Source organism: Solea solea, chromosome 16 (genome assembly GCF_958295425.1).
Source record: "Solea solea chromosome 16, fSolSol10.1, whole genome shotgun sequence".
Classification (NCBI taxonomy): domain Eukaryota; kingdom Metazoa; phylum Chordata; class Actinopteri; order Pleuronectiformes; family Soleidae; genus Solea; species Solea solea.
In genome coordinates, this window is record NC_081149.1 from 18234736 (window position 1) to 18251003 (window position 16268).

The following is a 16268-nucleotide window of genomic DNA, read 5'->3' on the forward strand; positions in this document are numbered from 1 at the left end:
GCAGGTTCAAAACATCCTTTAGTTTATGACTCAGTATCCAAGGAAACTTCCACTGACCTCATCAGATGTCCTGCTGCAAACAATCATCCACCCTCTCTGTCTTTTAGAGCCTTGTGTAGAGGACTGATAGAAACACATGGTGTGTTTGATGCAAAAATGTTGCATTAAAAGTCACATGCAGTAGATTTTTTTTTCAGATTTATTACTTAACATCCCACAAATACACATAACACACAGAGGGGTTTGCAACAGGAGAAAACAGCAGAGACCAGGACTTTGAGTTGACAGTGTCAAGTGTGCACTGATTTGGTCCAAAATGTTCAAGATTGGAGAACCACATTCTGAAATCACACTGCTGTCCCCTCTTTCCTTTGCCTCTCTTGTTCCTGCTTTTGGAAATAGTCTTTGTTGAGCCTGATGTTCCTCTCTAAAGGTAAGGCAAGCTCTTCTGTCAGTTCCCTGCCTGTTGCTTTCTTGTGCTGAGCAAGCAGCATGGCACGCAGCAGTGGTGGGTACGGGACATGGCGTACTGGTGGCTCAGGAAGTGGCTCAAAATCCTTGATCTGTTGTTCCATGTGTTTAGGAATCAAGCGCCAGTCATGATACATGACCTTATCCATCTCTTTGACCTCGCTCTCCTGTTTTCCTGCCAAGCACAAGATCCAAATTAAAAATGAAAGCAAGCTGTAGAAAAATCACACATCTCCTCATCTCAGTATTTTCATGAATGTTTTCTCAAACAGCCTTAACCACATTACACGGTCAAGTCTTACCTTTATAAGTGAGGACCCCCCAGGCCTTACCGTGATCCATGTTCTACAAACCAAAAGAAATCAGTTGTACTTGATTGAAGTACACATAAATCAGGCCGTCATTACACTGCACAGTCAGTTGCAATGAAATGGATGTGACCCACTCTCACCTCAGCTGTGTAGTCCACCTTGACTTTGGTGATATGCCAGTAGCTGGGCTCGGAGTGGTCCTCCAACCAGGACTTGCGGGTGAAGAGGCGGCCCACTCCAAACAACCTCATGCACGACAGCAGGGAGAAAAGGCGGCTCTCCCTGCGTACATCCTGCCAGGCCAGCACTGGCAGCGTCTTCCCTGTGTAAGGCCGCTTCATCGTGTCATAGTCCAGGGCATACTTTTGAGATTCCCGAGGCCTGGACTTGAGCTCTCGGTATGCCCGGATCTTCCGAGCCATTTCTGCGATGAGCCGAAGCCGCTTTTTCTTCACCATGACTGCGCGACTTCGGTGAATCTCCTCAACGACACTGGTTTGTTCTGCAGGAATTGAAATTGAAAAAAAAAGTGGTCTATAACCAATGTCCACTCACACAGAGTTTGAGCCATGTTCATAGAAAATCCGTTTAGGTCTTTCCCAATGTGAAATCTCAGTGTGCACCGAATGCACAGTGTGTGTATACCTCAGAATACAGTAGTTATTATGATAGAAAAATGCGATAATGCCCTATCACATTTAAAATCTATTACAGTTTGTATTAAACTGAAGTTCACAAGTAAAATTGAAGTTGCAATATCAGTCAGAAAAGTTAATTATTAAATATTTTCCACATATTGTTCAGCCCAAGAAGACACCTTACAGACTAAAATGTACATGCTGCTTGGTTTTACTTGCTTTCTTTTTTGTAAAGTATTTTTATTGTGGCAGCATGTTGGTGCAGTTCTTGCAGAAAGTGCACCAAGCTCTGTGGAGAAAGCTACATTAAGAGACGCCTCATACACATTCAATACATGACTTTATGCACTTTCATCTCCATGTTATGAATAGAGAAATCCTGCACTTTTAACTTTTTCCCAGACATTTTGTCTTCAGTTTTCTTCAGTTACACAGACATCTTGATGTATCACTATATGATTATCTTAGCAATATATTGATTATCACAGAACCATGTATCGTGTAACACTCTGTACCGTTTGTTTCAGTATTTCAAAAAGATAAAGGAGTATTGTGTGTCACTTTATAATTCCATTCCTTGACTCAGTTAACCTACACATAAATGTAAACATAAAGTGCCTGAGCATAGCCGAAAAGTGGGGACATTAGTAGTCACAAAACATATTGGATATTTCAACAAGACTCTAAGAGCACCTTAATCATATTTATCTTTGCTTTGCTGTAACTACACCATGTGTGAGCATTATAAAATGAGTATAGTATTTCCTCAAAAGAGCTGTTTTTACTTAATTTGTACATATTTAGCACATTCGCTTGAGCATAGGATTCGCAGCACTGATGCTGAACATCATCCTCATCACATAAGTCATTCCTGATGATGTGTGTGATGAGTATTACCTTTGTTACAACAGTCAGTTCAATAAAAAAGAGGGAAAACTTAACTTGTGCTGCTACGTAGTTCTGGTAATCTTAACAACACATTTGTTGTTATACTGCGTTCCATGATTTGAGCAAACAGCAGACCAGCAGTATATGGCGACATAACAATTAAATCAACTGATATAAATCATCATCATATTAGTAAATATGATGAATTATGTGGGGATTCAAAGAGAGAACATTGAGTTCAGGCCATTGACAGTCCTACTGTGACAATGCTAACCCCAGTTAGCCTTTAGCTGACGTTTGGGGTTAAAGACAAGTCACAGAATCACACCGTAAACTGAATCACCTGGTTGTTTTTGGTAAACCTCTGCTGAACTATCTACACAACTTACTATTTACAATCATATGTGTGTTAAATACCTGAATGAACCTGACGTGTGTCCCAGCTTCACTTGACCTCCGCAAAAGGCAAGCGTGTGGTCCGACAGCAAAATGTTCCGTGTAAACTGGTGGTGTAATTCAGTTCCGCTTTTACTTATTACGTATTACTTATTTTAACAAACTGTCATTCTCCTTTAAATAATAATATCAGTACATAATCTGCATGTTAAATAATTTTTTTTCTTTGTGTAATATTTGCACGAAACTGTTTTCAAATTCGTCGTTAAAAACTCACGACTTGTATTTACTGTATTTGGTCATATAATTGTATAAATCCACAGTAGTTTTATAAATTTTAAAATTTTATTTAAAAACATTTTTTATATTGTGGCCCTGTGATAGACTGGTGAACTGTCCAGGGTGTAGGGCTGAACAATTAATCGAAATTTTATCGAAATCGCAATATGACCTACTCCAATTTTCAAATCGCAGGAGGCGCAATATTTGTTATAGTCAAAATGTGGGCACAAATGTCACACAATAATCATTTTAAATACATTTTTTAAGTGAAAAAATTAGAATAATGATGTAAAAATGACCATTCCCTCTGATATCACAAATCACAATCACAATTCCTGTCAAAATAATCCCAATTACATATTTATTCAAAAACGTTCAGCCCTACTAGGGTGTACCCTGTCTATCGCCCTATGTGAGCTGAGATTGGCAGATGTAACTCCTGTAATGTTGTTTCTTTCACTAGTGTTCAATCTCAGCACTTCCCTGACAAAAATCTCAAGTCATCACCATGATTCTCGAGGTAATGAGTATAATGAGACATGACATGGAGTCCAGTCCACTGTGCATATTTAGCATTAATTTTATTTTCAGCAGAAAATCATGCTGATTGTTAATACAGGAAAAAAAAAGACCAGTAAAGGCCTTCACATACAGTATTGTTAATATGACACAGAGCATAGAAACACTTATAATTCTCAAATTTACAATATATCAGCAAGTCAAAGTGCTCTGATGCATCAATGTGAAGACAGAGGAAGATCCGCTTGACTCTATCTAACCGTTGTGGTTACATTAATGGATCTACAGAAAGAGGTTCTGATCATTCATAACACAAAAGGACAGAATTACATGTACTTTCACTACGCATGATCCTCTGGAACCATCGCCTCAGTTGTTCTGCCAGTGTGTCTTTTAATGGAACCCAACACACTACTTCCTCCTGAAAATCATCTTTACAGAATACTCCTGTATTGCATATGACCTTAAATGTTTAATATCTACCAAAACCAAGACCTTGAGGAGTGAACATGATCAGACACTCGTGATTGATGCAGCAGTAGGCAAACTGTAGATTCAACACTGTTATTATGCTAACATTGTCATGGTTTGGCAGTCTGAAGAGGTTTAAACAAATATATTTATACTGAATATCTAACCCTACTCACTCGTGTTTAAATTGCTGTAAACCACTCAGCCCCTGTAGCTAAACGGGTGACAGCAACAATATTTATATTTCATTACAAGTTTCATCAGAGATTTCAAAACATCCAGAGAAACATTGACCACTAGTTGTCATGGTTGAGTTCATTACCAAAAAGTATCGAAGCAATTTAAATCATGTTTTAGCCACATGTAATTATGCTATATGCTGCAGTGAGTGATTGAAAGCGCAGCTGTTGAGTAAACAGTCTGTCCAACCAAAAATTAAATTGCATAAACATTTCAGAGGAAAAAAAACTAACATTAAAATCTTTTGTCAATCAAATAAACATTTTAAAAAAAGACTACAAAGATATAATCGCAATAAAAGTTACATAAAAGGTGTAGAGGTCTCATCTCAGTAAAAGGACAATGTACACTGGTTACATCTTTTAGAAAGAGGAAATCCATAATTTGTATAAACAACAAGCATGACTTTGCAGACTTTTGAAAAGCTGGTGAAAGCTTGATGCAGCCATTAATGTTAAATACTCATCTCATAATGTTTATCATTAACGTGATCAACAATTCAATGTGTTTCAGTTGCTTGGAGATGATTCACTAAAAGCTGTAAAGTGCACTCTTGTTCCTTACACGTCCTGTGTTGAGTATTTTCACAGTTTGTTAAAGAGCCGTGACCTGCAGGTAAGAAAGACATAATATCAACTGATTCTCACTTTGGAATCTGAACATAAAATCAAGAGATGCCAGTTGAACAGGTAACAGATCACTGTGATAATGCATGGATCGCATTGAGGTTGAAAACAATAAACGTTATTTGCATACATGATAAAACACACAGAATATACATTTACAGTCTCTCTTTTTTTGCAAATATACTATGATGATGACCAAAATCTGGCCATATATTACTTCAGTGTCTCAATGTACAATTTAACAATTCCTGCATAATTAATCTCATTGCCACTGATCAATAGCAAAAAAAAAAATATATCGCTAACAAAACACGATCTTTCCATCTTTTCACTTATTGTTTTTGAGTAAATTATGAGCATGAAGACAATTTAATGGCATTTAAGAGAAGATCACAGTAATAAAATGTGCAGGGAGAATTCCTGCTGTTACAGTTCACCATCTACATACCACTGTCTCTGCTTCAATGAACCTTGTTACTCTCTCAAACACCACGAAACAGTGATGCAGAGGAAAGCTTGAAGCAGATGGAGTAACACTAAGTTAGAAGCCGTGGGACAGTAACCTAGGCTAGTGTTTCAGAGGAGGTAGGATTCAATCTCTCCCGTCATGTCCAGCGGCATCTTTTCCTCTGACAGGCTTCAGGGTCTGACGTGCAACCCTCTGAATCGCTCTCGGAGGACGACGGTCCAGCCAAGGCCGGGACGGGTGATTGTGAGGGACGTTCAGGCCCATCTGGAGTTTCTTCTGTGGTACCACAATTGAGACTGAGCACCCAACCCAATTTATGGTGGAGTAACTGACGAAGACCTGGCGGCAGTGGCAATACATCTAGGGTGTCTATACAGTCTGGCAGCAGCTGGCGGAGGCGAGCACAGCAAAGGTAGAGCAGCGAGGTGGGTGCCGAGCAAGACCTGATCACCTTCATGCTGCTTTTCGCTGCAGTGGAGCAGGCCATTGGATAGAACTTCTTATTCTGTAGCTCTGTGGCTGCAACACCTAGATTGACACAGGAGACAAAAATGTCATGTTTATGTGTCATATCCTATTTCAACACTAGTTTTAAAGTATACTACAGCATAAAAAAGTCAGCAGTTATCAAATGTTAGTGTCACACCAGTACAAGTTCCAAAAACTGGCACTCTGATGTGAACAGTGTCCGCTGCTTGTCAATACTAACCTATACACTTTCGATTCTTGAAGAAAGTAAGTGTGCCATGCCACGTGTCTAGATGGACTCCAATAATGGACCCCTGTCCGAACCGAGAGGAGAAGTTCATCTTTTCTCCTTTATGGTGCAACAATCCTGAAACAATATGGTGACCAATGATGCTTTACTCACATGAGAATCATTACAGTAAGTCTCTGTTAAATTACAGCGTTTGTTGTGTTGGTCTTACCAGTGTAGGAGAGACCCCAGCTGTCTGCATCTTTGCCCAGCAGACTGCAGAACGTGTGTCTGTATTTGTCTAGGTTGACATCAGAAGTACCAATGCCTACCATCTGTTCATAAATAAACAACGAGTAGGAAAGTATAAGCAATCTTGAGCTTATACTCAGTAAAGCCCTTGATTTAGACACAATGTTGTGTTTTTTTTAGGAAATGCCTTTACATTATAAGAACATGCTAATGTGAGAGGGTAAGGAATAGAGGTTCACCATGTCTGTTCCATACACTGGGGATGTCATCTTAATTTCCCAAAAGTGCTGCCCTTCAGCCAGCTCTTTGGATCCACGAATCGCAGCTGTGCCACAGCTGTATTCAGAGTGGAAGTTCACTTTGCGATTGTCGCAGCTCAGTAATGTTGCCGTCGATCGGCTGTTGACATCCCACACCCAGTCAAATTCTACAACATTAGAAAGTGATTCAATTCAGGTCAATGACATAAGAAATTGAGTTTTAAATTATTTAACCTGATTTACAGCCAACAAACAAGAGCAGCAGTGGGTGTGTACCTTGGTCATCTTCTCCACAATGGCAGTCTTTTACTTGGTGGAAACCTCGCAGTCGAGAGTTGTAGTTGGTCTCAGCCTGGGAATCGCAGCCACAGTAGGACTCTCCGGTCACAGGCACCGCACTGGGAACTGGAGGGACCATCACAGCTGAAAAGTCCGCCTCTGAGTCAGAATCACTGTACTTGGGAGCAAATTGCAGATCGAAATAGTGAAATCCTGTGTTAAAAAAAGGTGCTAATTTTGAATATTAGGCTATTACAAAGAGATTGGTCGTTGTGCTAAAAACATGCGGCTCTACAATTTGAAAGTCAAAGGCAAACATCCTAGTACATTCCCTTCTGTGGGAAAATTATTAAACTTGATACAAAGCATGTAAACAACTTAACCTCAAGCCTCCAGCATCAGATATGAGTATGAACACACTGTGCTAATAATGGCCATTGACTATAGGCTTTTGGTTAACAAGAGTCCCTGAGGTGAATCTTGCAGTAATCAATTGGCATCATATGACACAAATGGAAAATAAGATTTAACACTTTGAAACTATTCAGATGCTAGCCGCGTGGTTACCTCTAGGCGTTCATAGTTCCATTCTTCACTTTCAGAGGCCAGCACAAGCGCCCGGGCATCAGCATCCCGCCGAATCCCTCCCCAGACATATCTCCAAGCACGACTGTTCCTGCTTCGTCGAGACATGGTAGCAACTCACGGTGTAGAAAGTAGCCTGACAGGTCAGTTCAGGTTTAGGCAAAATGATGAAAGAGGAGCATCAGTCCAGCTGCTGAAAGACAACAAAGGACATGTTTATGTAGAGAGGCACAGACAGCCACAGACCTTTGTATTCTGATGGGATGTTTTACATTTACATTACGGTTTAAATAACAAGAGCATACACACATTGGGCTGGGTACCAACCTAATATTTCCATACTGTATCAATATTGATACTTTTACTTTATGACATAAACATGTATTCCTTTTCAAAAAGTGCATTTTACTTTTATTTTATCTTGTACCTGTTACACTAGGGAAGTAATGGTACTAGGCATGCACAATACTATCAGCAGGATATCAGTACTGGCAGAGCAGGTCAAACACACCAAGATGGGGGTTAGTTGGTTGCGACATTCCAAGGCAAAATATTGCTTTCATGACAGAAGAGACTAAATGGCCTTTGAATTTGGGTGCAGGGAAAAACTTATTATCGGCAAGTCCAATATCGTGCATCCCTGTCGATTTCATAAAATCATGAGCGCAATTGTGCCTGGATACAGTACATTCACGAACCTGTGCCGGTATCAAACGCCAAAAAAGTGGCTTTAGAAGAAGCAAGAACTACCGAGACAATATGTGGATTCTCCAGTGGCCTTCGAAGCATTTCAGGTTTCCCGTGAAATAGAAAAGGAAAAAACAACAAAACTACGAGCCGACACAGCTGGACTGCGGAGACCTACATGTCAGTAAATGCAAACAATATAAGGAGACACTTGGCTGGGGAGAAAATAAATCGATAAGTTGCAAGGAAAAAGCAAAAACCCACACCTGTAGTTTCTCTTACACCTGTACTTAATCACTATTTGATCGAAAGCCAGCTAGCTCGTTCTGGCTAACAAGAGCAGCTACCCCGCTGAAACGCGAAACGTTGGCCGGCTATAGAAGGCTAACACGGCATATAACAAGGTCAGCGGCATCACATTTCAGGTCAGACTGCAGGCTGCATGCGTGTATATATAGCCGAGTACTCTGTTACGTGTCGCTTGTTAATGTGCGTCCACGGTTCATGCGCCAAATCAAATGTGGAAAGACCTGGTCGAAGGTGGAATAATGCACGTAGAGTAGCTAGTAAGTTAGCTTTCATTAGCATGTTGCAGCTACTCGCCTCAGATGAAATGGAAGGATTGACATTACCTGCGCGTTTATCACAACCAGCTCGCAAAATACAGATTCCCGCAGAAATGCTGCCGCAGCTCGAAGACACCTACAGTAGTTTAAATGACAGTGGACAGTTGGATGAGAGACAAGCAAAGTGTCGCTCCTCCATGACCTACTTTACATGAGTCTGAGCGTAAACAATCGCAGTGGGAGCTAACGTCAGCACCAGGGTTGCCAGGTCTGCGCCACAAAAAAAACTAAACCCTCACTATGTCACGGAATACCACGACTCAAAAATATACCCTTACTGTTTTCAAAGTACAACAACATTGCTGCACTTGTCTAAGGTGTTGTAAAATGCACCAATACATCACAAAATAGCATAAATATCAGGATTAAAAGTACTTTACGAATATGGGACGTTTCACTTGAAATTTCTCCAAAACTGTACAGTACAAATGTCTGATATCCAGTACAAAAGTAAATATCCATGTGCCGAAGATTAAAAGTGGATGTGAATGAATGTATATCAGCTGAATAAGGTATTGCATTAATTATAGTGAATGCATATGACATGTACTATTTAAACACTACATTCAAAGAAAAAAAACTATTCATTGTGAATGGGTTTCAAATGTATTTAAGTTTTACAACCACCTGTAATCTAACAGCAAAAATAATCCTGTGACAAGTGAGGAAAACACAGACACGTAGACTATGACCAGCTCAGTCCTGAGCATGGCAAGTTTTTAGTGACTCCTTCAAACTCTTGCTATTCTCCACCATCACATATGACTCGGGTTCATTTATGCAAGGCTGCAGAATTATTTATGTACTCTAGGGAAGTAAAAGTACAAATTCAGCACTGCAAAAATAACTCAAACGTCTGTATTCACAGTAAATAATACACACAATAACCACTATACTAAATGTCATTACCATAGAAAATAACTATTTTACTTGAATATTATAATTATCTTATATCAGTACCTTTGCTACTTTTTTTACTCCACTAAACAGTTTTGAATATAAAAATTATGATATATGAATCTATAATACACAGGTAAAATGTAACATAGTTTGGAATTATAGTTTAAAATTGTGCCACACCTGTTTGTAGTTGTAAAAAGTAGTTCCCTCTTGGGGCCCCTTGACATGTCGCTATCAGCAGTTCCACAAACAGGTCTACCCTCTTAACTTCTCATGTAGTTCCATTTTAAGTTTGATTTGATTTATGTTAGAGCAACAATGAAGTAAACATGGAAAGAAAAAGAAGAAATTACATAAGTGGAAGAAATTTGCTAACTCCGTCCTGCCACATTAACAATGTCATCACCCCTCACTCTTATCTTGTGACCGGATTGCACTCTGTAGCTTTGCTGTATTACTGTATCTACAACTGTGAAAATGGAACAAAAGTAAAATGCTATATATAGTCTAACTGTTGGAAATAACATTTTTGCATTGTACAGTACTTTCTGCTTTACATTTAAATTTAACAATTTTTTTTCAAAAATGCTTTAGACCAAAACAGGCGTTTAACTTTGAGATCAGACATAAAAAGGCTGACAATGATGTTCTGGAGGAGGTTGAGTTTTATTCGGAAATCTGACAGGCATGGCTGAACAGTGACCTTTTAACAACAAAAAGACAGCAGCACTACAGGTAAACAATACTAGTGATTGAGAATGTCATATTGAACATAAAATTCACTTACACGCATTCTGCACTCGGGTAACTCTCTCACACTCACTCACTCACTCACTCACGCTCACTCACACTCACTCACACTCACTCACAGTCAGCTCCAAGTTAACATGTGGACATCCTCCATTAATAATCACACTACATCCAGAGGAATTCCAAGCACTTTTAACAATTACCCACAGTGCAATAATCTAACTATACACAGATAATTTATATGTATTTTTATGTATATAGGGTATTTGATATTAACAATATTCCATTTAGACAGATTCATGAAGTCAATATCTTCATATCTTTCCATAAATAGTGACAAAAATATGTCTCGACAGCTCCTGATTCAAACATGGTCCCCAAAAAAGAACATGGAAAAAAATAAAATACTAATGTGCACAATTTTTCAGCAGTTTCAAAACAGAGAATTACAATCAAAACCACCAACATAAAACAAAAACCAAAAGGAAGGGGGGTGGGCAGAGAGGTAAACATTTATACTCACACTCACAGCACAGACTAGTTACTACATTTACATGGGTTGAGGGACTCTGGATCACTGTACAGATTAAGATCAGACAACAAATCAGGCAGACTGTCCACACATCATCCCACAACAACCAATACATCATCATGCCCATTCTGTACACAAAGGACCTGACACAACTGGATGGCTTTAAACATTATGGATAGATCACAAATAGATCACGTCTACTGAGGAGTGAGCAGTCAAAGTCGACTGCCAACATGTTTCTGTTGCCATCCCATCCTGTCAGACCCACAGGGTGTAATGGAAGTAGGTGAAAATCTCCTATTTGTTCTTGCTGCTTTAATGTGGAATGAATGAGATGGTGTTTGATGCAGACACTTATTTTGTGGAGAGGATGAGGGCCACAATAAGGCCGTAAAGCCCCAGCACCTCAGCGAAGATCAGGATCAAGATCATGCCCACGAAAAGCCGGGGCTGCTGAGCAGTGCCTCGGACCCCCGCATCGCCCACAATTCCAATGGCAAACCCGGCTGCCAGACCACTCAGGCCCACACTCAGACCAGCACCAAGATGCAGGAAACTCCTGTTGAAGGGAGAACAAAAATACGATCAACGTAACATCGTAATATCATCGTAAAAACATAGCCAAGCCCACAAGTCAGAGGGCAAGTTGTATATAACTTCCTCCACCTCACATGCAAATAAAACTTAAAAATCTATAAAATAAGTGCAATTCTCTTTCTCTTGTAAATCAACGCAAATGTCTCAATGACATTTAAACATTTGCATTACTGAAACGCAAGACACTGCAACTGGATTTGACACAGAATTATGAAACACTCCAAAGAAGCTGAAACTACTACACATGAAAAGGGATTTATCTTACTTGTAGAGGCTGATTCTGTCAGAGATGTTGTTTGCTATCAGCACAGCCACCACTAGCCCGTAGATGGCAATGATACCAGCCATGACCACAGGGATGATGGACTTCATGATGAGCTCTGGCCGCATCACGGACATGGCAGCAATCCCCGTGCCGCTCTTTGCCGTCCCATATGCTGCTCCTAATGCTGAAGGGAGAGAGAGAAGTTTGTGTTCATTCATCGGTTCACATTAATCTCTCTCAACTCATCACTCAAAATGATTGAACCGTGAAAGTGTTTTTGTCCACCACTTCTCATTCTCTTAATAAATAATTTAAGCTAATACAGAATAAACACAACATTTATAGTGAGTTGGGTACATTTATATACAATATACAATGTCTATTAATTCAATTATTGTCTGTCAGTGTGTGTGGGCCTGTCTGCCTGTGTCTGGGTCACTTTGATGTCATGGCAAGTTACAGTTAGTGGCGCTTTGATGCGTCACTGTGCCATGCACACTATGCTGACTCAGTCAAGCCCTTTGATTTAAAATCTGGCGTCACGGAGGGTGACAGGAGTGTAAAGCCAACGTACGTCTATCTGTCCATCTGTTAATCTCAAAACTGTTCAGCAGGTCACTTGACAGGCTTCAAACTTGGCAGGTGACTTTCTCAGGGCACCAGAGTATGCAGCGTGTGCTAAAAATGTGACAGATATATCACTAAATGAGCCACTTTTGTATGCCAAAAGACAGCCATGCCAATAGAGAGGATAAGCGAGGCAATGTGCCATGATGCTGAGTCAGTTGAAGCCAGAGACGTGGGTACTGCACTTGGAGATACAAAATCTAAAACAATCTACAGTAAGAGAAGCCTTGCAATAATCATTTGCTTTAAGAATATCTTCATTTTATAAAATGTCAGGTTTCTTTTTGGGTGTGTTACTTTTATTGTTGGACTCTATAGTTGGTGGCACTACTGGCCTTTATAAAATTGCACAGCTTTAACTAACACATTGCTAATTTTGAAATCATCCAACACTAAACGCAATCAAATTACTAAAAAATGACTGTTTCAGGTGCTTATTTTATTTACAGCTCAAATCAGGTGATGTGGGGGTCAGACATTTCCTTTCCCTCTGATGGTTCACCAGCATCTTAGCTCAGTGTAATGAGAAATATCTGCTGTTAACAGTGTTCAGAGCTAGGATTGTTACCATGAATTTGTCAATCTACATGGACAATAATTACAGGTTACCATACAAGGCTGAGAAACTGAATACACAATTGCATACAAGCCCTGCAGGAGAGAATTAAAAAAAATTATAATCACACAATGCAGCTTTCACTGCTTCTCACTTGCTGCTGTGGGTGTGTTGGCACATTCTGGAGTACTGTGAATACACTCCATGTAAATAAACAGCCCAAAATGGTTTCTAATAATTGAACTGCTTTGCACTAAGCAGCACAAGAATAATCTGCACATAGACAGCAGATTGTGGACATCTAGAGATTGATCACTGCCATTGGAAACACTAGTTGGACATGACACCTCTGACCAGAGCGTCTTCAGATATGATATGCACGATTGAGTTGCATAAAATGTTCAATAAGGATCATCTTTCCTACCTGCTTCACTAAATAGTTAATCATGCCTTCCACCTTGTACAACTGAAACCCTCTGAAATCCTAGACCAGCTCCAATGTGAACAAACAAGCAACTGTTTTGACACTACAGCAGCACGGAGATTTTATTGAAATATTGGCACAGTTTCCAGACTCAAATCTGTGAAGTATTGCTCTATTAGATAGTTGCTGTATTCCAATGATGAAGAAATGATGGTTAACAGATAGGAAGCAGTAGTCGTTCTTATTAGAGTAACACAATATTTTTCGGTACATAACTTGCCCACTAGCCTGTTGGTTAAATTGTATAGATATAAGCTCCAATTGTTTTTAAGGGCATTTAAATAAAAGTCTCTGCATCAGAGGGTAGTCTTAATCACGTTAGGGGAGGTGACCTACAAAGCTGAAGATTTGTCATGGAGCAAAAAATAAAAATCTTTGGTTGGCAAAAAGGCAAACCAATAACATTAGGAGGACAATCTTCAAACATGGTGTGATTGAGGTGGCAGCATCTGGATCTCTCCTTCTCTTTCTCGACACACACACACACACACACACACACACACACACACACACACACACACACACACACACACACACACACACACACACACACACACACACACACACACACACACACACACACACACACACACACACACACACACACACACACACACACACACACACACACACACACACACACACACACAATGTTAAGTGTACCACAGTTGTGAGGCGGCCTGCAGCAAAATCAGCCGTGAAAGATCAAACTGCGTGTTCTACCAATGTAAAGCTGATGCATGTCTTTTCTTGTCAAATGTCCTGTTCAGTCAGGGACACTGGTGCTTTTACAGGTTTATACAGGAACAGTTTGCCCACTCAGTTAAGAGCGTGACTGTTTCCAACTGAAGGAAATGGCAAGAACATGTTTTAAGTAATATTATTCTTTACTATCTTAAGTTATTCAGATGTGTTTTAACAAACTCCTATTGTAATTTTTAGTGTTGTACAGACCTTACAATGTTGACAAGAAATGGATAACACTACATCCACAAGTCATTTATCATCACAGACAGTGCTGTGCTACACAGGAGCAATTCTGTTATTTTTTTAATCATCCAATTCCAGAACAGAAAAATAGCTGTAGAGGCTTTCAAAATGGTGTAACTTGTAAAGTTAATATTTTGAAGCACTACAGAGAAGAACCTTTTATTTCCTTATGGTTTTCCCCTTGTAGCCTTAGCACACAAATGTATCTCACAAATTTCAGGTTAAAACAGGCCACCGACCAACATGCCATGTTTTAATAATATCAATAATCCCCAATCTGATTTTATACTTGGGAGAAAGCACTGGTATTGGATCACTACTTTGCAGATACCCTACCTGAAAGAGAAGATGCAACTGTGCAACTCTGTAGTAATGTAAAACAAAAACAAAAAATAGTCAGTAAATGTAAAGATGGACAGACAACACAAGATGCTACCAAATGTCATCATCAAATCAGCAGCGAGTTCCCAATTACAGAGCCAGCTGTCCATTTCTGTAGGAATCGAAATACCTCGACTTCCCAAAACCAACATCCCAACTGCCAATGTGGTCTGAAATTTAGATAATGATTTAATATATCTCCCCTTTTTGTATTGTATGTATTTTATATATAATTCCCATTCTTTTTATAGCTGTGGAACACCTTTTCTTTTCAATTTCACTGTAATATTTGTGTATCTTCTTGCATTTTTGCTTCAAAAGCGTCCCCGTTTCTGGGATCAATATATACAAACGTCTATTCATCTAACTGTCATTACAGTATGTGATGAAATCAGCAACAAAATTGATCTCTAAATTATACTCATCATTCATGGGGGGGACAAGGCTTTATAACGGATGGACTGATTCCTATGTCAATGCTTACATGGGCAGATAAATTAGTGAATAGAATAGATGACCAAATAGTTTCTCCTAATGTTACATGATCAGTAAAAGGAATAATCAAAAATGTGACTGATTAACCTTGAATAAATAAAACCTGGTCTTGATCTATATTAAGTAACAATAGAGCAGGCCTGTGTACAACATATGCTGCTGGTGGAGATCCCTGTCACCCTCTAATGAGTAGGACCTTCTCTCTATGACACACTGGGTGTACCCTGCTACTGCACTGGACTGAATGGACGGATTTTCCCTTTAATCCCTCACACTCGCGTGCAGGCCCTGACTCTCCTTCGACACAGTTAAACCCTACGGGCAGACACGCGCTGGATGAATACGATGTCAGAGCAGAAATAAACGCATATTTAACGCAAAAATGATCGAATACAATAAGTCTATAAAAAATAAGTCAATGGCGATGACAGACGCCTCCTCAGCACGGGCCTGCGTCACTAAACCAAGCAGCAGATGCCAGCAAATATCGTCAGAGAAGGGAAGAGAAGGGAAGGGGGGGTCAGGTCGGAGCTGGCGGCGTGAGGGCCGAGTGGTCAGCGGCTTAATGACGGCGGACACCTTGCACTGACTCTGCCACGCATCAGTAGCAGGTGCGTGACCGACCTACGTAGCTGGCTCACAACAACCGGGTGGGGGTTTCTCACACCAATACAAGATTTCAGCATCAGTATAATGTGTCATTATCATTGAGACGGTGACACGGGGGAGTGAGGTGTAGTTACCGCTGAAGACCATGGCCGCAGAGGCTCCCATCACAGCGAAGAAAGGCGCGTACTCCGGGCTCTCCTGGGTAGACGACATGCTTCACTTCTCTCTCGGGGCGATACAGCTACAAGACAGGCGCTGTTCTTTTTCAGGACTTGCCCGTTCCCACTGTCACTGTCAGCTGCGAGGAGGTTAAAAGCGCTCAGAGGTGGCGACAACGGAACCGTCAGAGAGAGCACCGGGTCTGCAAGAGGAAAATGGCGAAACG

At 40.2% G+C, this 16268-nt stretch overlaps 3 protein-coding genes across 9 annotated transcripts; all 3 read right to left on the bottom strand.

Moving 5' to 3' along the window:
* Nucleotides 1-181: 181 nt before the first annotated feature.
* On the bottom strand, nucleotides 182-2803 carry mrps34 (mitochondrial ribosomal protein S34). The gene is made up of 4 exons (XM_058653722.1): nucleotides 2726-2803; nucleotides 923-1284; nucleotides 774-816; nucleotides 182-646 (listed from the first exon to the last, which is right to left on the bottom strand). The coding sequence occupies exons 2-4, from the start codon at nucleotides 1238-1240 to the stop codon at nucleotides 348-350; spliced, it is 660 nt and encodes a 219-aa protein (XP_058509705.1). The 5' UTR covers nucleotides 1241-1284; nucleotides 2726-2803; the 3' UTR covers nucleotides 182-347.
* Nucleotides 2804-3536: 733 nt separating this feature from the next.
* Nucleotides 3537-8886, bottom strand: spsb3a (splA/ryanodine receptor domain and SOCS box containing 3a). 7 transcript variants are annotated; one of them, XM_058654459.1, is made up of 7 exons: nucleotides 8704-8886; nucleotides 7367-7574; nucleotides 6797-6977; nucleotides 6500-6687; nucleotides 6241-6343; nucleotides 6021-6146; nucleotides 3537-5839 (listed from the first exon to the last, which is right to left on the bottom strand). In XM_058654459.1, the coding sequence occupies exons 2-7, from the start codon at nucleotides 7490-7492 to the stop codon at nucleotides 5448-5450; spliced, it is 1116 nt and encodes a 371-aa protein (XP_058510442.1). In that variant the 5' UTR covers nucleotides 7493-7574; nucleotides 8704-8886; the 3' UTR covers nucleotides 3537-5447. The 7 variants fall into 7 exon arrangements, with proteins under 7 accessions (XP_058510442.1, XP_058510441.1, XP_058510444.1 ...); XM_058654458.1 differs by having other exon boundaries at nucleotides 7367-7577; XM_058654461.1 differs by lacking the exon at nucleotides 8704-8886 and adding an exon at nucleotides 8338-8549 and having other exon boundaries at nucleotides 7367-7577.
* Nucleotides 8887-10244: 1358 nt separating this feature from the next.
* atp6v0ca (ATPase H+ transporting V0 subunit ca) lies at nucleotides 10245-16268 on the bottom strand. Its single transcript, XM_058654529.1, has 3 exons — nucleotides 16018-16268; nucleotides 11742-11925; nucleotides 10245-11438 (listed from the first exon to the last, which is right to left on the bottom strand). The coding sequence occupies exons 1-3, from the start codon at nucleotides 16094-16096 to the stop codon at nucleotides 11234-11236; spliced, it is 468 nt and encodes a 155-aa protein (XP_058510512.1). The 5' UTR covers nucleotides 16097-16268; the 3' UTR covers nucleotides 10245-11233.

Excerpts from the sequence above, each read along its gene's own strand:
- mrps34 (XM_058653722.1), bottom strand. The coding sequence starts at position 1,240 with ATGGTGAAGAAAAAGCGGCTTCGGCTCATCGCAGAAATGGCTCGGAAG. Across the intron at positions 817-922 it reads AGGTGGACTACACAGCTGAG|AACATGGATCACGGTAAGGC; the intron begins GTGAGAGTGGGT and ends TTTGGTTTGTAG. Across the intron at positions 647-773 it reads GGGGGTCCTCACTTATAAAG|GAAAACAGGAGAGCGAGGTC; the intron begins GTAAGACTTGAC and ends TGTGCTTGGCAG.
- spsb3a (XM_058654459.1), bottom strand. The coding sequence starts at position 7,492 with ATGTCTCGACGAAGCAGGAACAGTCGTGCTTGGAGATATGTCTGGGGA. Across the intron at positions 6,978-7,366 it reads GGAACTATGAACGCCTAGAG|TACAGTGATTCTGACTCAGA; the intron begins GTAACCACGCGG and ends TTTGCTCCCAAG. Across the intron at positions 6,688-6,796 it reads TTGTGGAGAAGATGACCAAG|AATTTGACTGGGTGTGGGAT; the intron begins GTACACACCCAC and ends CTAATGTTGTAG.
- atp6v0ca (XM_058654529.1), bottom strand. The coding sequence starts at position 16,096 with ATGTCGTCTACCCAGGAGAGCCCGGAGTACGCGCCTTTCTTCGCTGTG. Across the intron at positions 11,926-16,017 it reads TGCGGCCATGGTCTTCAGCG|CATTAGGAGCAGCATATGGG; the intron begins GTAACTACACCT and ends CTCTCCCTTCAG. Across the intron at positions 11,439-11,741 it reads GACAGAATCAGCCTCTACAA|GAGTTTCCTGCATCTTGGTG; the intron begins GTAAGATAAATC and ends TCCCTTCAACAG.